Source organism: Macaca mulatta, chromosome 12 (assembly GCF_049350105.2).
Source record: "Macaca mulatta isolate MMU2019108-1 chromosome 12, T2T-MMU8v2.0, whole genome shotgun sequence".
Classification (NCBI taxonomy): domain Eukaryota; kingdom Metazoa; phylum Chordata; class Mammalia; order Primates; family Cercopithecidae; genus Macaca; species Macaca mulatta.
The window spans coordinates 78,063,844-78,091,249 of NC_133417.1; the positions used below are offsets into that span (position 1 = coordinate 78,063,844).

At 37.9% G+C, this 27,406-nt stretch overlaps 1 protein-coding gene across 5 annotated transcripts in view; it reads left to right on the top strand.

Annotated features, from left to right (window-relative positions):
* The window catches only part of MAP3K20 (mitogen-activated protein kinase kinase kinase 20), a 194,255-nt gene that overhangs the window by 87,207 nt on the left and 79,642 nt on the right, over positions 1-27,406 (top strand). For all 5 annotated transcript variants that reach the window (XM_001086798.5, XM_077957210.1, XM_015110384.3 and 2 more), the window contains 3 exons: positions 10,028-10,115; positions 19,922-20,023; positions 25,064-25,129. In XM_001086798.5, coding sequence (XP_001086798.4) covers positions 10,028-10,115; positions 19,922-20,023; positions 25,064-25,129 — 256 coding nt within the window. The remainder of the gene's footprint in view (positions 1-10,027; positions 10,116-19,921; positions 20,024-25,063; positions 25,130-27,406) is intronic.

Consider the following 27,406-nt stretch of genomic DNA (forward strand, 5'->3'; position numbering starts at 1 on the left):
TGTTTAAGAAGAGTGGGGAAATGACTGGTGTATTTTTTTTTTTCATAGCATTTTTAACTGTTTCTCTTCCAAAGAAAAGTCTTCATGATGTCAAACATCATTCAGAATATAGGTATTCTATTATGGATCTGAATTCAGTCCATTTATCCTTCTTTGTTGCCCTGAATACCTGAAGAGCATCATTTGAAAAAGAACCTATGGAATTGTGAAGTTTGCTGCTTTTTATGTGACTGTGACTGAATGGGTCTTGTTAAGCCCAAACTGACTCGAAGGGCATGACCTGTGTATGACTCTCTGGTGATTATATACAGGATTGAAAATCCTCCAAGCCTGCTTTTAAAGTTGTTCTTGTAGCACAGCAGTTTTGGATGTAGAAAGGCTGGTTTTCCATCTTGTCATACATGTAAGAATGAAGTTTTTTCTTTTTATTAAAAAAAGCCCCTGGTTATGATACTCTTGGGGTAAACATGCATTGAATTAAGCAGCATTTTGTTTTTTTTGTTTTTGACTCAGTCAAGATCCTGGGATCCTGAAACTGTTATACTTTTGATAACTGAGATTGAAAACTTTCCTTTGTTTTCTTTATAATCGGAACCTGAAACAATTAGCAGGCAAGAGAAGTTCTCCCTACATCTTTCCTGAAATAGCTAGCTGTTTTGACCTTATAGATTTGTAAATACTGTTTTAGGAGTTTCTAAATCAGTAATTTCTCCTTGCGTTCACCTTCTGCTGCATAGTTCTGGACTCTGTAGTGATAAAGATAAGAGGTATGCTTCACTGAGGGGACCCTGGCTCATCTGTTGTGGATATTTATGATACTGGCCCTGGCCTAGGAATGGAGCTTGTGTGCAATGTGGCCCCACTACTGAGAACCAGGGGTCCATCTATCAGCACACAGCAAAGGAGCACCTACCATAGCTTTCAGGCTGAATAATGGGTATGGAATGTGGACTTGGCAAAAGGCTGTCTCATCTCTAGAGGTGATTTGGGAAATACATGGCAAAATGTATTGGGTAGAAAATTGGAAATAGAGGGTTTAATGTTAAGCAAGCTTTTCATCCTTGCTTAATCTTAAATCCTACATTTAAGTACAAGGCAAAGAAAAAGTACAATGCAAAAGCAAGGGCATGCTTGAAGAATGCAAAGCAGCAAAGGATTCTCAAGAAATCGTGCTCATGTAATTGTCTTGGACAACAGAGCCTACAAAGAGGCAAAGTGCAGCTGTCCAAATCCTCATTCTTGAAGTTTAAATCCACAATGAACTAGTGAACATAAGTCTCAACTGTGCCTCCTACTGCAATTATATAATTGATTGACTGTTGTTCTTATGAAATGTACCCTAAGTAACCCTTAAACATGTAAAAGAATAGAATGAATACTGAAGCAAATTCATACCTTCCGGCATTTTACTCTTCTCACTATATGGTTCAGGGTTAACATTTGCTGACATAGGCTCTCCATAATTATTTAAACACACTGAATATCAGTATCATCAAATACTGCTCATTCATCCTTTAAATGTTACTGAGTGCTTCCTGTATATAAGGTATCTGACTTTTCTCATTCATGTGGTATTATACTAGCATTTTACAAGAGGAGCAAAGTAGGAAAGACTCTTCTAAAGGGTAGCAGACCATAGGCGCAGACACGAGAAGGGAGAGGAGCATTATGTAATAAAATGCTGAACCACATGCATACTGAGTAGGTTGAAGTTCATCTGGAGCCCATGCGATTTCCAGTATCCACGTCTTTGGTCTCATGGCCTCTCAGAACCTATGGCCTTCTGTAAGAGTAACCCGAGTGAACCCTAGTTTGTTCCAGAGCCGTATCAGGAGAAAATCACAGGTCAGTGGTTAGCTAAACAAGTTTTTATATGCCTACCATAGTCCTGGGAAGGTAAGGAAAGAGCTTCACTTCTTCCTGACCCGATCCTAGGGAGAATCTTTCCATGCAAATAAATATTTTAAATTTCATATTCATATGGTCTTATATATATTACATATAACATGCCTGTACTGCTTTTTCTGATTATAAAAGTTACATAGACTTATTGTAAAGAATTTGGGAAATAGACAAAAAAGTATGATCCCTCTTCTTTCTGCCACTTAGAAATAGATGACCACAGTAATGTTTTCTTTCTTCCTTGCCTTTTTTCTATACACATAATTTTTATTTTTAAAAAATGTAGGATCATCTCCTATATTCTTGAACTTTGGGGACATACAGTGACCCTGGATCATATTGGTATTTTGGAGATACAGTTTTTGGAGAGAGCCTTGGGCCTTGGATGTAGAGTGCAGTGAGGAGATGGCTTCAGCTGAGTGATTAGATGAACTACTTTTCTTTCTCTTACTACCACACTCTGATAAAATGATAGACTCTTACAATTGGTGAGGACCGGCCAGGCATGGTGGCTCACACCTGTAATCCCAGCGCTTTGAGAGGCCGAGGCAGGCAGCTCATCTGAGGTCAGGAGTTTGAGACCAGCCTGACCAACATGGCAAAACACCGTCTCTACTAAAAATACAAAACTTAGCCAGGCATGGTGGTGGGCACCTGTAATCCCAGCTACTCAGGAGGCTGAGGTAGGAGAATCACTTGAACCCAGGAGGCGGAGGTTGCAGTGAGCCGAGATCGTGCCATTGCACTCCAGCCTGGGCAACAAGAATGAAACTCCATCTCCAAACAAACAAAAAAAAAGATGAGGACCTAGAGATCAAGGTCTGTGGAGTTATGTGCTTAAATACCACACACCCACTAGAGGACTTGAAGGAGTAGTTGACATTCGTGGGCAAAAGAAGTGTATACCTTGTGTCAGTGCCACATCACATGCAGAGGCATGGACCCCACTGATACACAATCCTGCTGCTAGGTGGAGGGAAGTAGCTGTTGACAATCAGAGAGAAAAGCCTGTTCTGAGTATAAGATGTAAATGGAGCCTGCCGGCCTTATGATGTGGGGCTTCATAAACGATTGCTTTCATTCTATACCCATCAACAGGTTGTTGTTGGTATCTTTGCTTTCTTTCACAAAAAGTGAACTGAGTTTTATTTTTACAATATTTATCAAATAAATACATATAGAGTATATCAATGAAATACAAAGGGTATAAAACAAGTTTTTTAACTTTTAGGTTTAGGGGTACACGTGCAGGTGTGTTACATGGGTACATTGTCTGTCACAGGCGGACTGGTGTACAGATTATTTTATCACCCAGGTAATAAACATAGTACCCTATAGGTAGTTTTTCAGTCCTCACCCTCCTCCCACCCTCCACCTTCAAGTAGACCCCTGTGTCTATTGTTTCCTACTTTGTGTCCATGTGTACTCAGTGTTTAGCTCCTACTCTTAAGTGAGAACATGTTGTATTTATTTGGTTTTCTATTTCCTGCCTTTGCTCACTTAGGATAATGGCCTCCAGCTCCATCCATGTTTCTGCAAAGGACATGATCTTGTTCTTTTTTATGACTGCGTAGTATTCCTAGCTCCATCCACGTCACTGCAAAGGACACAATCTTGTTCTTTTTTATGGCTGCATAGTATTCCTAGCTCTATCCATGTTTCTGCAAAGGACATGATATTGTTCTTTTTTATGGCTGCATAGTATTCCATGGTATATATGTACCGCATTTTGTTTATCCGGTCTTCCTTTGATGGGCATTTAGGTTGATTCCATGTCTTTGCTATTGTGAATAGTGCTGTGACGAACATGTGTCCTTATGGTAAAATGATTTATATTCCCTTGGGTTCCCCCATTGTATTCCATTACCCAGTAATGGAATGTAAGTAATGGAATTGCTAGATTGAATGGTAGTTCTGTTTTAAGTTCTTTGAGAAGTCACCAAACTGCCTTTCATAATGGCTAAACTAATTTGCATTCCCACCAGCAGTGTATGAGCATTCCTTTTTCTGTACAGCTTTACCAGCATCTGTTATTTCCTGACTTTTTTTTTTTTTTTCTGAGGCGGAGTCTAGCTCTGTCGCAAGGCTGGAGTGCAGTGGCGCAATCTCGGCTCACTGCAACCTCCGCCTCCCGGGTTTAAACGGTTCTCCTGCCTCAGCCTCTGGAGTAGCTGGGATTACAGGTGCCCACCACCATGTCCAGCTAATTTTTGTATTTTTAGTAGAGACAGGCTTTCACCATGTTGTCCAGGCTGGTCTCGAACTCCTGCCCTCATAATCTGCCCACCTCGGCCTCCCAAAGTGCTGGGATTTTTTAGTAATAGCCATTCTAACTGGTGTGAGATGGTATCTCATTGTGGTTTTGATTTGCATTTCTCTAATGATTAGAGATGTTGGGCATTTTTCCATATGCTTGTTGGCTGCATGTATGTCTTCTTTTGAAAAGTGTGCATGTCCTTTGCCTACTTTTTAACGGGGTGGTTTTTTGCTTGTAAACTTTTTAAAGTTCCTTATAGATTCTGGACATTAGACCTGTGTGATTGTGAGATGCATAGTTTGCAAATATTTTCTCCCATTCTGTAGACTGTCTGTTTACTCTGTTGATAGTTTCTTTTGCTGTGCACAAGCTCTTCAGTTTAATTAGTCCCATTTGTCGATGTTTGCAAAACAAGCTTTAAAGACACAGAATCTTTAAGGAGTCTATGGCAGCTCTCCAAAATTAAATAAACAAAATAAAATTTGGGATTAGGTTGAAAAAAAGTTTTGAATCGAAGGAAAAGAGTCCTTCTGAAGATGGAGATATTTTTAAACTGTTGGAAATACTTTAAAGAAGATAATTAAAACTATGATATTTAACTTCTTTTAATATCTCTGAATCAGTCGTTTGGAACCTGTGTGTTAGTCGATGTCTGGAAACATGGCAAACTGAGCTAATAGCTCGTTTTCCCCTGTAAACTTATAGAAATGCTGATAAAACTAACAACAAAATACTCACGACCTCCCAGGTTAATTAACAAACTAAAACTTCTGTAATTTTTCCAATAAAGGAAAGAGGAAGGGAGAAAGGAACTGGCCCCAGCTGGAAACAGTAAGAGCAGGCAAACAATAATCTGTAGAGACATTTTAGTACCCTAATAAGGACATGACTATTAGACATTTTTATGAATAGACCTTGATTCCTCCGTTTATGTGTCAGATTGGGACCCTTTATTTTTTGGAGAATCTTAGAGCCTGAGTTAAATTGGCACTTTGAGAGGCCAAGGCAGGCGGATCATTTGAGGTCAGGAGTTTGAGACCAGCCTGGCCAACGTGGTGAAACCCTGTATTTACTAAAAAAAAAAAAAAGTACAAAAATTAGCTGGGCATGGTGGTACGTGCCTGTAATTCCAGGTACTCAGGAGGCTGAGGCAGGAGAATCACTTGAACCTGGGATGCAGATGTTGCAGTGAGCGGAGATTGTGCCACTACACTCCAGCTTGGGCGACAGAGTGAGACTCTGTCTAAATATAAATATATATTGTTGCAGTCTGTCCCAGTCTTTTCTTAGATCCTCCAAGTCCTAGTTTGGAAAATTACATATTTATCTGAAGAATATTTAGACCATAGTTTGTATAACTTTAAGGTGATTATTGAATATGTAGACTCTGATCATTCATTTCTGCAAAAGTTTAGAATACCATTTTAAAAACTTTTTTATTGTGGTAAAATATACATAGCATAAAATTTGCCATTTCAACCTATTTAAGTGTATAATTCACTGGCATTTATTTGTTTATTTAGACAGGGTCTTGCTCTGTTGCCCAGGCTGGATTGCAGTGGCACAGTCACAGCTCACTGCAGCTTTGACCTCCTGGGCTCAAGCCATCCTACTGCTTCAGCTTCCTGAGTAGCTGGGACCACAGGCATGTGCCACCACACCTGGCTAATTTTTTATTTTTAGTAGAGACAAGGTCTCACTATGTTGCCCAAACTGATCTCAAACCCCTGAGTTCAAGTGCTTCTGTTCTCCTGCCTCAGCCTCCCAAAATGCTGGGATTACAGGCATGAGCCCCTGTGCCTGGCCAGTGGCATTTATTGTAGTCACAGTGTTGTGCACCATCACCACTATTTACAAAAATTTTCATCACCCCAAACAGAAACGCTGTACCCATTAAGCAATAACCCCTCATTTTCTCTTCCCATCAGCCCCTGGTTACAACCTCTAATCTGCTTTCTTTATTGCTGAATGTGTTCATTCAAGATAGTTCATAAAAGTAGAATCATACAGTATCTGCCCTTTTGTGCCTGGTGTATTTTACTTAGCATGATATTTTCAAGACCCATTCATGTTGCAGCGCATATCCAAACTTAATTCGTGTTTACAACTGAAATAGTGTATTTTATTTATCAGTTGATAAACACTTTGGTTGTTTTTACCTTTTGTTTATTTTGAATAGTGCTGCTTTGGACATTGGGTCCGAATATCTGTTTGACTCCTTAGAATAGCATTTTGCACACTGAGAAATGTGTAGATCTTTTATATAGAAAATTTTAGTCTTCCAGATTTCGCATGTTGACTGAAATTATTTCTGTGTAACTTAAATAAACACAAACATAAAACTAAGAATTAATAACTCCTTATAGGCCGGGCGCGGTGGCTCAAGCCTGTAATCCCAGCACTTTGGGAGGCCGAGACGGGCGGATCACAAGGTCAGGAGATCGAGACCAGCCTGGCTAATACGGTGAAACCCCATCTCTACTAAAAAATACAAAAAACTAGCCGGGTGAGGTGGCAGGCGCCTGTAGTCCCAGCTACTCGGGAGGCTGAGGCAGGAGGCGTAGACCCGGGAGGCGGAGCTTGCAGTGAGCTGAGATGCGGCCACTGCACTCCAGCCTGGGCGACAGAGCGAGACTCCGTCTCAAAAAAAAAAAAAAAAAAAAACTCCTTATAACTCTCATATACAGGTAAATTCAAAATCAATTTTTCAATTAAACAAAAATAAAATCAGTACAGCTTTAACAATTGTTATCCAATTATATTTACTGAAAATAAATGGCTTATGTTGGTTTTAATAGTGTAAAAAGATATACTTTTGTATGATGGGCCATTATTTTAGCTTTCATCATTATCATGTTTTCTTTTTAACAGTGAATGCATTTTTAAACCAATAATCCATTATTTTGATGTGCAGCTCATTTGCTAGATTATCCCAGAATATAAATCTGGAAAACAAAGGAAAAACAGCAATTCAGTGAGAAATTATTTACTACACATTTATTGCAACAGTTTTTTTTCATGAACTCTTGCGAGCAGGTACCTATAAAGGCAAAATCCAGAGAGTGTATCTGCTTGCTGTCAGAGGTTGATTGCAACAAACAGGTTTTAATAATTTGGTTAACCTCACACTTGTTTTTATTGGAGCTTATTTGAACTGCTAACATCATGATGTCATTTGACCTTCATTTATTACAAACATATCACTTACTTATTCAGTCTGCCTCTGTTTACTGTTGGCCCATTTCCATTAAATCAGTACAGCATTCTAAAGGAACATGTTGTTTTTATGATGTTAAATCAGATTCTTAGTTTATTATATAAGAACCTAAAATCTTATTTCATGAAAATATGATTTACTTGGAAATTATACTGCAAATTTTTTTGCAAAAAATATGAGCACAACAAGGGGATATAGGATAATGATTGTTATTTTGACATTAGCATTTGCCAGCCTAACAGCTGTTAGACATGCTTACTGGAACCTGAAATGATCAATCCTATTTCTTCAAGATATCACTTGGTAATATCTTAAATATAAACATGGAAACCAGCTGGAACACTGAAAATCCCATCATGCTGCATTGTGAAGTAGTCATCCAAGGATTCAGAATATTCTTGTATTTATTCTTTATTGATACAAACATTTTTAATGATGACACAATTCAGGTGCCCCAAAGAATATTCCAAAGGATAACACTGCCTCAGTTTGACAAATACTGGTTCAAACATTAACTCTATTGCTTTACTCACATTGAACTCTAATGCTTTATTCACAAACAGTTGGTCTACCACTTAAAGATGGGGCTTTGTGATTTCCAAACTGCACATACATTCTATTTTTACAATAAACCTTATTTATTATTTCTTCATAAGAAGTAGAGTTGCCATGTGGATGAATAGTTGTGTTGCACAAATAATATATCTTCTTCCTACTTGAGAAACTAAACTATGAGAAGAAGGTTGCTTGATGAACACAGACCCCTCTATACACACTAGGCGCTCAATAAGTGTTAAGGAATTGTTTGATTAAGCAGTGATAGCCCCCTTCCACACACGTATTACTAAAAGAAAACACTGTCAAATCAAGCTTGATAAGTGTCTCTCACAATCAGTGATATTCTTTATCTCAATTTCATATTGACTCTATGCCAACCCTCAAACTTCTGTTTTCCACCTAGTTACACCATCTTCAAAACCAGTTTCACGGCTGTTTTTAATGAAACCCCAACTCTTATCCTATGAAAAAAATTCATAGCAAATAACACTACTCATAGTTTACACATTCCCAGAGGGGAGTCCCTTTCTGACCAAAGTGTCTCCATTTTCATTAACTGCTGACATTCTTCTTGATGATCCTCTTTCTGGGGTGGGGACTTATAAATCTCCTGTCTACTTATTGCCAATAATATACCTTTCATTGAAAAATACTAAATATTTTCTATATTTAACTTATGTAATTTTATACCTCATTATATTTCTAATTCTTGATTAGCCACATTTTATCTCCACAAAAGTCATAAAATGTTGATGAATATATGATTTATGTAGTGATCATCTTTCTATTGACATTAGCGGATATACACTATAGTATCTGGTTTTTTTGTCTTAAAAATTAAGTTTAATAAATACAACTTATTTTTACCACGTCATTCTTCAGTACCGCTTTGTAGTATTTAACATGTTTCAAAATGTATAAATATGGCCGGGCGCGGTGGCTCAAGCCTGTAATCCCAGCACTTTGGGAGGCCGAGACAGGCGGATCACGAGGTCAGGAGATCGAGACCATCCTGGCTAACACGGTGAAACCCCGTCTCTACTAAAAAATACAAAAAACTAGCCGGGTGAGGTGGCGGGCGCCTGTAGTCCCAGCTACTCGGGAGGCTGAGGCAGGAGAATGGTCTAAACCCGGGAGGCGGAGCTTGCAGTGAGCTGAGATCCGGCCACTGCACCCCAGCCTGGGCGACAGAGCAAGACTCTGTCTCAAAAAAAAAAAAAGTATAAATATGGCCTCCTATCAAATCACCACTGAAAGTCAAGAATCTACCTATAAGTTTGTAGTACCTTGCATACAGAAGGAGAACAATAATATATTTTGAATAAATGATTAGATAAATAAGTGGGTATTATCTGAATCGATTCCATTAACATTTTAAAATCCCTAACTTAATTTTGACTCATCTAACCAACAGAAGTTCAGTCTGGCTGTAGCCTCTCAGAACAGACATTTTGCAAAATATATATAGTTGACTATTAGGAAGAGGACCTTCACTGTAAATAAATGGGGTATCTCTTCAGTCATTCTCCTCCATTATCAGTCAGGTGGGCTTGGAGTAAACACCTCTCTTATCGCTTCTTCAACCCCATTTTCTTTCTAAATTTTCAGAAAGCTTCAGTAGAAATGTTTAAACTTTCAAGAAAGACAACTTTAGCAGAATTACATACTGGTTGGGCACATATACATCTTTGTAAATGTACGTAAAAGAAAACTAAGACCAGGCGTGGTAGCTCACACCTGTAATCCCAGCACTTTGGCAGGCCAAGGTGGGAGGATTGCTTGAGCCCAAGAGTTCGAGATCAGCCTGGACAACATAGACCCCATCTCTAAAAAAAAATAAATAATAAATTTAATTAGCTGAGTGTAGTGGTATGTGCCTGTAGTCCCAGCTACTTGGGAGACTGAGGCAGGAGAATTACTTGAGCCCAGGAGGCCAAGGCTGCAGTGAGCCAAGATCACACCACTGCACTCTAGCCTGGGCAACAGAGCAAGATCCTAGCTCAAAAAAAAAAAAAAATGAGTAGGAAGCCTGTTTTATTCTACTATTATAAATGTGAAATTTTATGCAACTTTGCATTTTATTTTTCGTACAGGCAGAAATACTCAGTGTCCTCAGTCACAGAAACATCATCCAGTTTTATGGAGTAATTCTTGAACCTCCCAACTATGGCATTGTCACAGGTAAGAACTCAGTATTTGACTTCTTTCTTTTTCCAGTTACCTAGCTTTAGATTCCTTAATATGCTAAAATGCTTAATATTAGGTTCAATCATGAATTGTGTGTTACTGTCAGATGTCACTTTTGTTGCTATAAAGCATTAATAAAACTGATTATATCAATATAATTAAGAATAGTGTTTCCACTTCTACCCATGTTTAATTGTGCTAATTATATCTGCGTAAATGCTATTTAAATGCACTTGCAGCTGCAATACCAATATTTCAAGGTGCCGTTTAACTAAAATTTCATTTAATTAGCTGAAATGAGAGATGTTTTTTGTAACTCTGTGACCTTTTATAAATTAAGATTTCTTGAGCTATTCATGTTGTAATTCTTTGCAAGGCATTTTAATCCCATTAGAGCATTCTTTCTTCAAGGTCTCTGACATGAGAACAATATTTTTCAGGTTTGGTCAACTAAGTTGGTAATGACCTTGATCTAAATTATCATATAATTTGGAGCAGCAGTTTATAACTGACAGACATACCCTTTCTAAAAAGGAGCACATAGAAAGTTTTGCCACATGAAAATACAGAGAGACACATATCTTTAATACTTTATGCTCATATTTGTATAATCCACTGAATAGCTTGTAGGTCTACAATAACTCGGTTTTACAACAAATAACTTTGATCTCTATCTTGGCAATTCTTTGATTAAAACAAAGTCAAACAAGAAAACCTTAAAATATTAGCCATATCTTCTCCCACAATAGAGGTGAGAACCTGGATTGTCTTTATAGAAAATAACAACAAAACACCCCTCAACAAAAAGGATTGTATTAAGTACTTTCTATAAATTATCTCATCTAATACTTACAGTAATCCTATGACATAGATAAAATAATTTCTATTTTACTAGTAAGAAAGTACATCTCTAACTTAAGCAACTTTCCCATGGTCACCTAGCTAGTGGTAGAACCAAAGCACTATAAATTCCTCAAGCTGATTCTCCACAGAAGCTCCTCTTCTATGCAAGCTAGGTTCTGGAAAGCTGTGAGCTGACTGGTTCTTAAACTCAGAGAGACATGGTTGCTGTTATTCCATCTTCTGGCAGCAGGTAGTTTAACATGCTTTTACTCTTAGTAGCATTTTAACCTAAGTTCTTAAGTGGAGGGACTTTTTTCCCCAATTCACTGCCTTTAGATCTGTGACTGAAATGGGGCATGTAGCAATTTTTATCTTGAATCTATATTTCCTATAAATGTAAATACCCAAGAATGGAGTATATTGTTGGTGAGGGGGGAGGTAACCATACCTCACGTTTTAAGTCAGATTTCTTTTTATTTATTTATTTATTTTTTTGAGACGGAGTCTCGCTCTGTCGCCCGGGCTGGAGTGCAGTGGCCGGATCTCAGCTCACTGCAAGCTCTGCCTCCCAGGTTTACGCCATTCTTCTGCCTCAGCCTCCTGTGTAGCTGGGACTACAGGCACCCACCACCTCGCCCGGCTAGTTTTTTTTTTGTATTTTTTAGTAGAGACGGGGTTTCACCGTGTTAGCCAGGATGGTCTTGATCTCCTGACCTCGTGATCCACCCGTCTCGGCCTCCCAAAGTGCTGGGATTACAGGCTTGAGCCACCGCGCCCGGCTTAAGTCAGATTTCTGATTTAAAGTTAAACCTTTCTTTGTCAACCCATATACCATGTGGCTCCTTTTTTCTGTGTCTATTGTATCTACTTTTTTTTTCACTAGTTATATTTACTTTTAAAATCTGAATCCAGTGTTCTGATCCTCGTTTGTGGCTGATATTATTCCTCCCTAAGAAAGTGTGATACTCCCAAGAGATTAGAAATTCTGTTTCTTGTTATATACTCTTGATGTTTAATGCTTTTTGAAAATATTTTTGGCCAACTAATGAGCTATTCATGAAGTGTTCTAGTTTCTTGAGGTGAGGGTGAATGGAAAAAAGGGGACTTGAGTGGTGATATGAAATTATTTTTCCAAGAGTTTACTCTGAGTAGGAAGATATGAAACATTCTTAGCCAGCATATTTCCCCTAGGTCACCTCATCTAAAAGAGGGAGAAATAATCCAAGAAGTTCGCTTTCATTCAGCATTTGTATCACACTAACCAGTCCTTTATTTCATTCATCCCTTTAGCATTCTCTACTCATACTTGCAACTACCAAATTATTTAGTTAAATTGATTGTTTTTTTATGGATCCATATCTCTCTCTCTGTAGAGCCAGTAAGAAAGCAACTGTTAACATTAAACATAAGAATTAAAACAACACAAGTTTCAGATTATGAGCTAGTAGTAGATTGTGAATTTATAGCTCTTATTGACCTATGAGATTGATTATTAAAGAGACCTGTTAGATGAGTTTTAGTGTTTTGAATGTATTGATTTGATATGATTATCTTTGTTCCTAGAGATATTAGTTTTAATTAACTAAGTGCTATTTATGTGAGCCTTTCAACCTACCATCTATGGCTATGCTCTGTGCGTGGGTAGTAGAAAATATGACAACTGAGCCCAGTTTGGGAGTGAAGAGATCACATGGATTAGTGATGATGACACTTACTCTGCCACTGGAAATGAGCACAAATAAGTCTTAGTATGAGGCGGTTAAGAGAGAAGCAAAGATAGGCAGGAAAACTGACCTTGATCACCCAGCCCCAGCCAGATACCCCTCTGTGAACCTCATCGTATTTATCAAATGGTGGAGGCTCTGAAGGAGGAAGCTTGGATGGCTTGAATCCATTCAATTTGAGGTAGTTTTTTTGTTTTTTTGTTTTTTTGTTTTTAAATAGAAAAGGTTGTTGCAGCAGGCAGCTGTTGTCATTCATGCTGAGGGCTTGAAAGAATTATTTATCAGAGTGGTGGAATGGAATGAGCAATGGAATGGGAATTGTGAGATGTGAGATCTTGTCTTGATTCTGCCAGAGCTTCATAGATGGGTCACTGATGATCTCTCTCTGTCTGTTTTCTCATGTGAATGAAGGGACTAGAATACATGATCTCTGGGTGAGAGTATGTATGTATGTATATAGTTGTGCATGTGTGTTTGCTGAAACTTTTTATCACAGACATATAAAACCTGCTAATCAGGGGACCTGGGGAAGAGACTAAGAGGCAGCTGCCAATTTATTTCCCATCGAAGGGAAATGAACATCTTTCTCCCAGATCTACAAAGAAATGGGGTGACAAGAAACTCAGACTCCAAAGCCAAAAGAAACAATAATGGATCATCTTTTCTTTTTTTCTTTTTCTTTTCTTTTTTTTTTTTTTTTTTTTGAGACGGAGTCTTGCTCTGTTGCCAGGCAGCAGTGGTACGAACTGGGCTCACTGCAACCTCCACCTCCTGGGTTCAAGCAATTCTCCTGCCTCAGCCTCCTGAGTAGTTGGGACTACAGGTGTGCGCCACCACGCCCGGCTAATTTTTGTGTTTTTAGTAGAGACGGGGCTTCACCATGTTGGCCAGGATGGTCTCGATCTCTGACCTCATGATCTGCCTACCTCAGCCTCCCAAAGTGCTGGGATTACAGGTGTGAGCCACCACGCCCGGCCTGGATCATCTTTTCTTTGATCTTTGGAAACCTCTTCATTCTGTACTACTCCCATTATTTTATTTCTCTGTGTGTGTGTGTGTGTGTGTGTGTGTGTGTGTGTGTGTGTAAAACATAAATACATGAGGGCAGGGGGAGTTCCTGGGAGATGAAGGAAGGAGTTGTTAGGTACCAGACCATGTAGCTCTTTTGCAGCAAGCCAGATTGGAGAGGAACCGACACCCAAAGTATCTGGTAATCTAAGAGTAAAAAAAGGGTGGCAGACTGGGTCCCAGGGTTCCAGAGAGAAGTGATTTAGGATCCCAGATGCCTGGAAGTTGCTCTTTGTTGTCAGGGGCTGATCTCACCTCTTAAGTTACCTGTTCTGCGTTAGCCTCTGTTACTTCTCTAAGAGAGGAGACTAGTTCTGCATCATTTCTCAGCAGGCCCAAATTCTCATTCAACCCAGCCAAGGAAAACATACTAATTTTTAAGTGCCCAATCTCATTTCCCTTAACTTGATCTTGATTTATTTTAAGCACAAATACATCTAATTTGCATGTTTTGATATTGTGCTGGTCTTTTTTTATTAGTCAATTAGAGACACGTGTCACATTTTGTTGTAACACGTTTCAGACATTTGCGTAAATTTATTTATTCTATTAGTTATCATCTAAATTAAGCTTGGTCTTGGTGACATTACAAAGAGATTTCATGGTAATGGTTTTGTTCCAACAAAACTGATATTATGTTTACATTTATCGAAGCCAGCTATTGTCACCGTAAAACTCAAAGGGAAGAATCATCTTATAAATGAAAAGGAAATGTTTGCTTAATGTGGTTCTTAATGACTTTAAAAAAAAAGAAACAAATGCTTTATACTAAAATCCAGTAAACTACTTTCTTCAGAGAAGTGGCTTGAAAGGCATGTGACCATATGTGTATATAGTGAGTCCACAATTTCCAGTGGGAAAACCAAAAGGATGAAAGAATTGGCCGGGCGCGGTGGCTCAAGCCTGTAATCCCAGCACTTTGGGAGGCCGAGGCGGGCGGATCACAAGGTCAGGAGATCGAGACCACAGTGAAACCCCGTCTCTACTAAAAATACAAAAAATTAGCCGGGCGCGGTGGCGGGCGCCTGTAGTCCCAGCTACTCAGGAGGCTGAGGCAGGAGAATGGCGGGAACCCGGGAGGCGGAGCTTGCAGTGAGCCGAGATCGCGCCACTGCACTCCAGCCTGGGCAACAGCGTGAGACTCCGTCTCAAAAAAAAAAAAAAAAAAAAAAAAAAAAAAGAAAGAATTGAATGCTTATTTAAAATAGTTAATATGTTAGTTTAGCTATCCACATACCTAAAGATGATATTTTATATGAAATAAAGGTAATAATATTGCCTTTCTTGCAACTTCAGTCATGAAACCATTTTATTTAATGATGTATCTTTTTTATTATACTTTAAGTTCTGGGATACCTGTGCAGAACGTGCAGGTTTGTTACATAGGTATACACGTGCCATGGTGGTTGCTGCACCCATCAACCCATCATCTACATTAGGTATTTTTCCTAATGCTCTCCCTTCCCTAGCATTAAATAAACCCCCCCCCACAAGCCCCGGTGTGTGATATTCCCCTCTCTGTGTCCATGTGTTCTCATTGTTCAACTCCCACTTATGAGTGAGAACATGTGGTGTTTGGTTTTCTGTTCCTATGTTAGTTTGCTGAGAATGATGGTTTCCAGTTTCATCCATGTCCCTGCAAAGGACATTAACTCATCCTTTTTGTGACTGCATAGTATTCCATGGTGTGTATGTGCCACATTTTCTTTATCCAGTCTGTCATTGATGGGCATTTGGGTTGATTCCAAGTCATTGTTATTGTGAATAGTGCTGCAATAAACATACGTGTGTGTATGTCTTTATAGTAGAATGATTTATACTCCTTTGGGTATATACCCAGTAATGGGATTGCTGGGTCAAATGGTATTCCATGTCTTCATCATCATTAGAATGACTTTTTAAAGTTAACGTGGTTTTTGGAGTAGTGTCTTAACTATAGTATAAGATGTTTGAAGTATCATGGTTTGGGGAATCTCTGTATAATACTATCTCTGGATATTTATCTCAAGCTACAAGTACCCAATGGCATAACATTAGGATTGTTGAATATTTTAGTCCCGTATGGTATATTTATAATCGTAACTGACTGCTTTTCAAAGTGATCTTTAGAAGGCTCGTTTTCAGTGACATCCCGCAGTTGGAATTGAGTTATAGTTCCAGGAATAATTGGCTCTGTGTTAAATTTTGTTACCCTTCCCTTATTCCCTCCCTCCCTTTTGTCTTATTCTTATAGGTGACCTTTATAAGCTTTGAAAAACTGGCTTTGATTGAGATCATCTCAGACTTATATATTTTTCCCTAAACAGTGTTTTGTTGTTCAAATAAAGTAATGGAGAGAGCATCTTAAAATATGAGGGATTTTAGAAGTTCCTGAATATAAGTTGACTCGTTCTTTTCTTAGGTATAATTTTACAGGACTACAGTTGCCATCTTTGTAATATGCACATGACTGTTTCAAGTGTAAACATGTTTATCTTAAGAACTGTGTCGTGCCTAAGAGCCATTCGTAGGGTGCCGCTTGTCTGTAAACTGGCCTACTTGTCCTTATGAATAATGAGGGCTGACTAAACTTGATTGAAACGTGAGGAACTTTGTGTTTGTAAAAATTAGCAGTGTTTCTTATTTCAAGGGTTTTATGGCATTCTCTTGCTTATTCTATTAAACCTTTTATTCTTTAAACCTTACAGTGGGCCATATGTATGAAGTTTATAAAGTATTAATGATCTTAACCAAAACAAGAAAAAAAATTCCAAACGGTTCCCACTTCTGTACTGTTTTATCATCTCAAAAGTTTAAATAAGATGTTCTGCTGCCATTGTTTTTTTTACTGTTCACTGTATTAGCACTTTCTCTGATGTGCTTTGGAGGCTGATCGATGAATTTCTTAGACATTTTGCTGGAATCAGTTTAAGGGTGTCTGACTAGATGGTGAACAGTAGACTGAGAGAATCTTCAAGTGACCACGTCATTGTTTTCTTGCTGTCTTTACTTGGTGATTAAGATACAATTCTTTTTAAAACCAAATGGCACTGGTTATCATATTTCCCAAATCAGAAATCTATTTTAGTTAATATTTTAAAGAAATACAAAGCCATAGCAAAAACCAATGTTATTTTTACTACAGAGTGTTAATGGATGTAAAGAGGTTAGCGAGACATAGTGTTTAATTAATGATGTTTATTTTCACTATATTTAATGAGTAGTACTTTTATCTCCTTTAAAGAAAAATAATGTTTATTGGTTAAAGGTAAGAAATGATAGACACCAATTTAATTTCAACATCTTTGACTATATTATAGACATTTACATATTTATGGTTTGGAAGATTTGATGTTGTCAAGAGGGCACTTCTCCCCATAATGATCTATAAATTCCACGCAATTCCTATCCAAATCCCAGCAGACTTTTTTTTAGAAATTAATAAGCCAATCCTAAAATGTATGTGGTAATGCAAAATAGTCAAACCAATTTTGAGAAAGAACCAACTTTGAGGACTTAGATTGCCTCATTTCAAAACTTACAAATCTGTAGTAATCAACCTAATACAATATTGGCATAATATCTACAGGGATGTAGACCAAAGGAACACAGTTAAAAGTCTAGGGAAAAAGCCTTACATTGATTGGCAATTGATTTTCATCAAAGATGCCAAGACAGTTAAGTAGGTGAAAGACAGTCTTTGATCGTTGAGACAATTAGAAATTCGTATGCCAGGGCCAGGTGCAGTGGCTCACGCCTGTAATTCCAGCACTGGGGAAGGCTGAGGCGAGAGGATCACTAGAGCCCAGGAGTTCAAGACCAGCCTGAGCAACATGGCAAAATCCCGTCTGTACAAAAAAAATTAGCTAGCGTGGTGATGTGCACCTGTAGTCCCAGCTACTAGAGAGGCTGAGGTGGGAGGATTGCTTGAGCCCAGGAGGTTGAGGCTTGCGGTGAGCCAAGAGTGTGCCACTGCACTCAAGCCTAGGCAACAGAGTGAGACCTTGTCTCAAAAATAAATTCATATGCCAAAGAAAAATTAGAGCCACACCTCAGACCACACATAAAAATGAACTCAAAATGGATCATAAGCCTAAGTATAAGGGTTAAACTATAAACTCTTAAAAGAAAAATAGGAGAAAATCTTCATGCAGAGAGGGTTAGGCAGAGAGTTCTTACAAATGATACCAAAAGCACAGCCATAAAAGAAAGTTGATAAATTGGAATTTATAAAAATTAACAATTTCTGCTCTTTGAAAGATGATCTTAAGTGAATGAAAAGACAAATGACAAACTGGGAAAAAATATTTGCAAATCATATATATGACAGAGGACTTGTATCTAAAACTAAAAAAAAATATTAGAACTCAATAAAACAACCCAACGTAAAAATGGACAAAAGATTTTAATAGTCATTTTGCTTAAAAATATATAAAAGGGGCTAATAGGCACATAAAAAGATGCCCAACTTCGTCAGTCACTAGGGAAATGCAAATTAAAAGCTCTGTGAGATACCACTAGTGTTATACCCACTACAATGGCCATAATCAAAACAACAGACAGTACTCCTGGGCACAGTCACATGCACCTGTAATCCCAGCTACTTGTGAGGCAGAGGGTGGCAGGGAAGGACTGCTTGACAACAGGAGTTTGAAGTTTGAGGTTAGCCTGGGCACCATAGCAAGACCCTTTTCTCAAAAAAAAAAAAAAAGACAATATCAAATGTTGGTGAGGATGTGGAGAAACTGAAACCCTCATACATTGCTGGCAGGAATATAAAAATAGTACAGCCTCTTTGGAAAACAGATTGATAGTTTCTTTAAAAGTTAGACATAAACTTACCATATGGCCCTGCAATATCAGTCCTGAAATCTACCCAAGAAAAATTAACATATTTACATACATAGACATCTACACAAATGTTCATAGGAGTATTATTCGTAATAGCCAAAAACTGGGAACAATCCAAATATCTATCAACTGGGGACTGAATAAATCAAATGTAGTATATCTGTACAACAGAATAGTATTCAGCAATAAAACTGAATGAAGTCTTCTTGTACGCTTACCATTTGAGTGAACTTAGAAAACATTATGCGGCCAGGCACAGTGGCTTAAGCCTATGATCCCAGCACTTTGGGAGGCTGAGACAGGTAGGATTGCTTGAGCTCAGGAGTTTGAGATTAGCCTAGACTACATAGCAAGACCTCATCTCTACTGAAAAAAAAAAAAAAAAATCAGCCTCAGCATGGTGGTGTGTGCCTGTAGTCCCAGCTACTTGGGAGGCTGAGGTGGGAGGATTGCTTGAGCCTGGGAGGTGGAGGCCACAGTGAGCCAAGGTCAAGACTGCAATAAGCTGTGATCACACCACTGCAGTCCAACCTGGGCAACAGAACGAGACCCTGACTCCAAAAAAATAGAAAGAAAAAAGACATTATGCTGAGGGAATGATGTCAGACACAAGGAACAATTTGTATGATTCTGTTTATATGAACTATCCAGAAAAGACACATTGGTAGAGAGAAGAAGCAGATTGTAGGGCTGGGGTGAGAGTGATGATTAACTGCAAACCGGCACAAGAGAACTGTTTGTAATGATGGAAAGGTTCTAAGACTGGATTGTGGTGGTGGTTGCCCAACTTTATGAATTTGCTAAAAATCATCCAATAATATACTTATTGCAGGTGAGTTTATGGTATGTAATTTATACTTCATTTTTAAAGGATTTTTCTCACTTTTTTGACCTTTTGTGCTTAAATTTTGAGAACTCTTCCAAGTCCTTATGCGGCAATGATTGATTTGTTTGCATTGTCATATAAGCTCTCTGATTTATGCATTTAATATCTATCTCATAAGAATAACAATTTTTAAAGAAATATCTATTTACATACATACCTTTGTTTCAAATTTATTCTTCCAACACCTCTTCGTGTTTCTCAGTTCCAGCTAAATGGCTTTTGATTCTCAACTGAAGTTTACTATTCATTGTATGTTACTGGTCTTGTGTTTGACAGATATTTTTCAGGATGACATTAACTTTTAGAAACCATAGCATGGAATAATTTTTTATATACTTTTGATATCTTTTGGTAAATTCTTTAATGTATTTTCTCAATGAAAATATAAAGCCTTATTTCTGAAATGTACCTTGATTTTAATTATATGCTTATCTTTCCTTTTAAAATAGAATATGCTTCTCTGGGATCACTCTATGATTACATTAACAGTAATAGAAGTGAGGAGATGGATATGGATCACATTATGACCTGGGCCACTGATGTAGCCAAAGGTAATAATATTTGGTATATTCTTACAGAATTGGTGGGGTGCATTTTCCCCTCCTGAAATGGGGACTTACCATCAGAAAATGTTTTATTCTGTCTTTAGATGTTCTTTTTTCAGACCAAAAGTAGTAAGAATTCCAAAGCTGATTGTACAGATAACATTTTGGGTCATTGCCTTTTCCACTCCTGAATTCCTTTTCTCTTTCTCTTTTCTCTACTTTATTTCTATCCATGAAATCTAGTTGTAGCTTCAGGGCAGACATGTTTGTCATGTTTTGTGATATTATAATTGACTAGCGTGCTTGACACATTAAATGGAAAAATCATAATTCTGTTGTTCTGAAAGTCTCTACTTAGACTCAGTATCCAGAAAACATTTATTGTAGAATTAGTTCTACTCATTTTGTGTATATAATATGCTAAAAATAGAAACCACTTGCAAAAAATAATTTTTATTTGTCCTGCCATCTAAAAGCAATTCAGATTTTATTTTACATTTAATGTAAACTTACTTAGGCATCGCTGTTGGAAATTAAATATTTTTAATACACCAAACCCCTAAACAAGGTCTTTTTTCTCATACATTCCTGCATAGACGAATGCTTTCTAAAGCAATTCAAACTTCATTTATTTTTATCTTTTTTTTTTCCATTTTCCTGACTGAACATTTCTGGGCTTTATTTATAACTGTCAGAGTTGCTTTGGAAACAACTTCATCTAAATAATGAACACTGATAGTTATATTTGTATTCTAGCAACCCCTACAAAGTGTGTCTGAATTTTCCTGGGGCAATTAACTCCTTTACATTTTACTACTCCATTCTCTACAAGCATCTCTTTACAAAGCAAATAGAACGTGATTTAGCACTCAGTAAGGGAAGCAACTCATGCGTTGATTTCACTGTGTGACTTCCAAAAGTAGTAGTGTTTCCTTTGGGGAATTGTCTATTTTAAGTTTCATCAACACCTACCAAATTCTTCAAATAGGGAAACTGAAAAAAAATTTGAGTTTCATGCTGGATGCTGCTGCTGAATGATGCCTCATTACATTATAAAAATAATAAGCTCTGTGTTTAGGGTAGTGTACCTGAGACTTTAGCTATGTTAATTTGCTTAATTGTGTATTGATGCATCGGGCATCTCAAATCATGCGGAAACCTTCATATTCTTAAAGATATTTTCATGTAACATCGTAGAGACTTCTCTTCTTGTCAGTAGAACACAAGGACCAGCTCTCTGTAAGCAAGGTGATGTGCCTTGATTAGGAGCTGCCTGCAACATTGTGGAAATACCCTTCAATAATGTAAATGCATATGTAGGTAGTCCTTAACTTACAGCATATCACCTTACATACATTTGCATTTAGGGTGCTCAGCCAGTTACAACCATGCCACTACTTATTGGCACTTAGAATAGATAGACAGCAAACAAATCAGCTAACATCAGTCACTCTGCTTCCTGCTGTGCTCTACTTAAGCATCCCTGGTTCCCAGTCTGGGAACCTCTTCTCCCTGCACCCCCTTAAGCACATGCCACATCATCCCGAGTGAGGGGTAAGTCTCTTGGCTCCACATCAGCTGAGTCATTCTTGGTGTTTTCTCGAGAGTGCTAGTGCTCTGCATCAGAAGGCAAGGAAGAGAAGGAATAGAATTAGGTAGCAAACTGGACCTGGTGCAGTGGCTCACGCCTATAATCCCAGCACTTTGGGAGGCCGAGGTGGGTGGGTCTCTTGAGGCCAGGAATTTGAGGTCAGCCTGGCCAACAAGGCGAAACTCTGTCTCTACTAAAAATACAAAAAATTAGCTGGGCGTGGTGATGCACTACTCGCCTGTAGTCAACAACTTGGGAGGCTGAGGCACGAGAATCGCTCAAGCCCCAGAGGTTTGCAGTGAGCCAACATCAAGCCACTGCACTCCAGCCAGAGTGAGATTCAGTATAGAAAAAAAAAAAAAAAAAAAAGAATTAGATAGCAAACTGGCACCAGAGTTAAAAATAAGGAAGGAGAGGCCAGGCGCGGTGGCTCACGCCTGTAATCTCAGCACTTTGGGAAGCCAGGGAAGGCGGATCACCTGAGGTCAGGAGTTTGAGACCAGCCTGACTATCATGGAGAAACCCCATTTCTACTAAAAATACAAAATTAGCTGGGCATGGTGGTGGCGCATGCCTGTAATCCCAGCTACTCGGGAGGCTAAGACAGAACAATCACTTGAACCCGGGAGGCAGAGGTTGTGGTGAGCCAAGATTGGGCCATTGCACTCCAGCCTGGGTGGCAGAGTGAGACTCCTTCTCAAAAAAAAAAAAAAAAAAAAAAAAATAGGGAAGGAGAGAATGGGATTGGGCCCCCGATGGTGTCCAAAACTGCAGATTAATAAAATCCCTTTTGCCTGTCTGGCTAATGTGTTTCACCTCAGGTGAGAAGAGTGAGGCAGAGAAGAGGCTTGTATGTTTATGGACACAAGTAATACTTAACATTTTAAAAATCCTTTAAAGATGGCCCAAAAAAAAACAAATCAGGGCTTTAGGAATGACTTCAGCTTTCTCTGATAAAGCTGTGTGTAGAACTTAAGAATTTAAGAGATTAAGTAGGAAGGCTTGATTTTTGTAGATTCTGTTTCAAATTCAGCTATGTACCTTTTGGGTTGACCTATGGTTGAATCCACTGGAGCAATGATATGTTGAGAAATCAAAAAATGAATAGTTTATTTTAAGTAAAGGTTGATTCATGTATTTTGAAATAGGCATTGCTCAGCATCATTGCTGTTGAGACAATATCTCCTCAAAGCAAAAAAGATTCTCTTCTTTCTGGATGTGAGGATAAATGGAGGGTGGACCAGCAAGTATATCTGAAATCGCTGCAAGTCAATCAGCAATGCTTAAAAGGAACAAAAGCAGATAAACTCCAATCCAGTCTCAAAATGGTCACCACTCATTCCAATTCTCCCCAAAAGTCTCCTCAGTTATACCTGCCAACTCTTTTTCTTTTTCTTTTTTTCTTTTTTTTTTTTTTTTTTTTTTTTTTGAGATGGAGTCTAGCTCTGTCACCCAGGCTGGAGTGCAGCCTCCGGATCTCAGCTCACCGCAAGCTCCGCCTCCCGGGTTTACGCCATTCTCCTGCCTCAGCCTCCAGAGTAGCTGGGACTACAGGCGCCCGCCACCTCGCCCGGCTAGTTTTTTGTATTTTTAGTAGAGACGGGGTTTCACCGTGTTAGCCAGGATGGTCTCGATCTCCTGACCTCGTGATCCGCCCATCTCGGCCTCCCAAAGTGCTGGGATTACAGGCTTGAGCCACCGCGCCCGGCCATATACCTGCCAACTCTTTTTCTAGGAAACCCTGAATGTACACCTGATGAAAGTATTTTTCAGCCTTCTTAATTGTTTGCAATAAAAATAAGGCAGAATTATAGATGGATCTACAAAAACATTAAATAGAATTTTATGTGAGTGTGATGACTATTGTTTATATGAAATATTATTTAAATGTGTACTATGCACTGTACACAAAAACTTTATGGTACTTTTTGCTTATGATAATCTGCCATGAGGAAGAAAAGTGCCTATATTTAAAGCTTTTGTATTTGAGTCTTGTTTTTTGAAATCCTTACTTGTCAGCAAGTGTAGAAACTATCTCTACCAGTAATAGTAATTATACAGTTCCTACCTGAAAAATTATTAAGGAATTTGATTCTAAAGCAAGACAGAGGTAACTGTGAAATCCAGTCATATAGATTATTAAATGCTACCCAAGTTGTAGCTATTGAATTTTTGCAGTTTGAGGGATGTAGAACTTCGTATCAGAAGAGAAATTTCCTTTATCCCAGTTACATCTTATCTAAGATCACATAATTACTAATACTTGTGTTAACTTGACTCTTTTCAGTAATATCATTCGGTGATATCATTAAAAGGCAAGAGTTTAAATTTTTTTATTTTCTTTGTCCTTTCACGATGCTTCAATATACAATAATTAAAATAGTAGAAGAAGAAGAGATTTTAAAATTAACCTCTATAAAATTAAAATGTTCTATACACTTTAAAAAGCCAAAGCCTCTTATTAAATTATTTTCAATGTATTGTTCATTTTAAAAAGAAACCTGTTTAATTTGGAGGTGAGGGGGAGGCTGTTTCTGCCATTATTTAGAAAAGACAACTTGAGAAATAAAGAAGATATATTTTAGTAGAAAATCATCCTTTTTTTATTCTAAAGGGGTAGACAGTACATAAATACAGAAAGGGTCAAAAACTGCTAAGGTGGTAACCATAAAATATGTCTTTAAAGTATAATTTTTGACTCAAAATAATAAAACTCTGAAAAGTTTATATATACCCAATATACTGAAGTAATTGGATTTACATCCTAAATATGATGGAAAGAATTTTGGAGTATGTTGAAATACAGATTATCTCAAAGATTTATCCTTGTGAAAGGAATGAAATATTTTGTAACTACTGTATACTTTTTTATCTGAAGATCATAAAATTATTTACTAACCATAACTAACCCTCCCAGTTCTCCCCACTGCTACTCCACATCCACTCCCAGGTCTTGTTGGAATGGGTACTGAGAAAATAAGCCAAGCTGCAGCTGGGTAACCATAGACATCCGGAACTTTGGTAACTGGACATCAGAATCTGCAGCTGGGTAACCGCAGACAACCAGATGAAAACCGCAAATTTTACTCAGAACTTTGGCAGATTTAGAAGGTAGTTTGTAGTGGAATACCTTAGTCATGGAGCACTCCTTTCAGTGGTTACTGTACTATTTTCACGCAGACTGCAGAAAATTAAGGTGTCCTTATTAGGTATTTTAAGAAGTTAGCTTTACCCACAGTCAAATTCCTAATCTCTAAGAGATTAAAGTTTATAAATTTGACTTCACATATACATGTTACTAATGTAGATATATTCTCTTCTCATTTTATCAGTCATGGAAGAATAAGACATGTGAATTAGTTTCTGCTCTTGAGTTCTTTGAAAAACTATGAAAGGTAATACTGATGTAATGTTGAAAAATATTAATAGGCCTTTCTTTCTTCTTGTGTGAAAAGGAATGCACTATTTACATATGGAGGCTCCTGTCAAGGTGATTCACAGAGACCTCAAGTCAAGAAACGGTAATGTAGCTATGTTTTTATTTTATCTATTTTATTACAAATTATATACACTTGCATGTAGAAATGAGCATCATGCTTTTACATATCTTTTGTAACCTACTATTGGACTCACTGCTGATACCATGGAAGCCTTTCTACTGTCAATAAATAACAAAATCCTTGATATTATTTGAGAAAGCTGCACAGCATTTCACTGTATAAATATAGCCCAGAATGTGGACATTTGAATTGTTTACATTTTTTCTCTGATAAGAAATGTTGGGCTTACTATTTCAGCCAAATTTTTCAAGACATCCCTAATTATTTCCCTAGAACCATTTTCTAAAAGAGATACTGCTGTGTCAAAGTGTGCAGTCATATATTTTTAGTCTTCTATTTTTAGGTGGCTTTGTGCACTATCAATTTTGAATTTTGTTCTTATTGCGTCTGAATTGCATGGTGTAAATTGTTTGTGCCAGTCCTGCCTGTATTACCTGGAGTAGGGTGCAAAATGAGCCACATGTTTGGAAGTTTGGAAAGTAAAGGCTCTCTTTTTCTTCTTTCTCTTCTTCTGTACTTTCTAAAGTTTATTTATAGCCCTGTATTTTATAATTTGGAGGGTGAGCATTTTAAAATAACTTGCAGGATTAGACATTACCTTCAAGTAGGAGTGGTAACAGAATGCTTCTTCCGCTATGTCACTTCAGAGTTATCTGAGAAAGGCAGTAGGGTTATAGAACTAGCTAAACACCAGAGTTTGCTACTATTTTGAATACCCTCGTATCAATTAATTATTTACATGCTTTCTAAATGCTCCCTTTCAGCAAGGAGGAAGAGAACTCTCTATTTTTAGGAGATCTTTAATTAAAATGAGTATATGCTAATAGTGTGATCCTTAGAACAGGTAGTGATGACAAGTAGTGGAAGAGGACCAGGGAATGAATCGATCAGGTACCCTTGCACATGCCCCAGGACTGTGACGTTTGTGTGTGTGAGTGTGTGTGTGTTTAGCAGGGGGTGAAGAGATGGGGGTGGGGAGGGAAGTTATCGGGACCTGCCACTCATCAGTAGTCCAGGTTGGCCCACCAATTTAACCCTGTCTGATTGTCCTTTCCTCTTCTAGGCTATCACACATTCTTTGGTTCTTCTTAGACATAAGCTTCCTGGAACTAAGCACTTTTGATATATGGTCAGCTAACAGGAAGTCATTAGGAAATAATCTAGACTATAGTAGAAAATATCAGTTTTATGAATTTGTAAATTTTCAGTTCATGCTCAGACTTTCAATTTAACTATATTGTTGGACTTCAGTATATCTTAAATCTTCTACAAAAGAGGAATGACTAACTAAATTATGGATGTATCCATGCTATCATTATGAAGACTATATAACAATGGAGAATGTCCCCATTTTAAAAAGTTACAGTTATATGTGTTACAGTTACTAAATAGAAAAACACATACACTCATATTGAAAGAATACAGAACTAACTTATAGCAATTCTTTTTCTCTTGGAAAGGTAACCAGAGTTTCACTTTCTGTGTTATGGTTTTTTTTTGTTTTTTTTTTGAGACGGAGTCTCGCTCTGTCGCCCAGGCTGGAGTGCAGTGGCCGGATCTCTGCTCACTGCAAGCTCCGCCTCCCGGGTTTACGCCATTCTCCTGCCTCAGCCTCCCGAGTAGCTGGGACTACAGGCGCCCACCACCTCGCCCGGCTAATTTTTTGTATTTTTTAGTAGAGACGGGGTTTCACTGGGTTAGCCAGGATGGTCTCGATCTCCTGACCCCGTGATCCACCCGTCTTGGCCTCCCAAAGTGGTGTTATGTATTTTTATAGTGGCAGTTTTTCTAATGAGCACTTGTTAATCTTATAATGAGAAAGCTGAATATAAAATTAATAATATTTACATTTCTATTTATAAAAGTTTATAGCTTAATACTTATAGTATCAGGTTTACCCTGAGGCAATTTTCAAATGTTATATCATACAAAGCTCATTTTCCCTCCTTGGTAAAATCATCGGTAACTCGTAAATATTGATCATCTATCATGTTCAAGGCACTGCACGGTTTACAAAAGAAACATCTGAAACAGTTCTTCAGAACTTTATCCTTGGACTCATCTCCTCTTATGCTCTGATCCCTGCACTCCCATAAAAGCCCTATTTGCATGTTAACACTCAAAAACAGATCTCAACTTCAAAACTATATATCTATCTGCTGATTAGACACATCCACATAGATATTTGTTAAGACCCTAAAATATATTATATCCAAATTAATCTTTTCATTTTCTCGC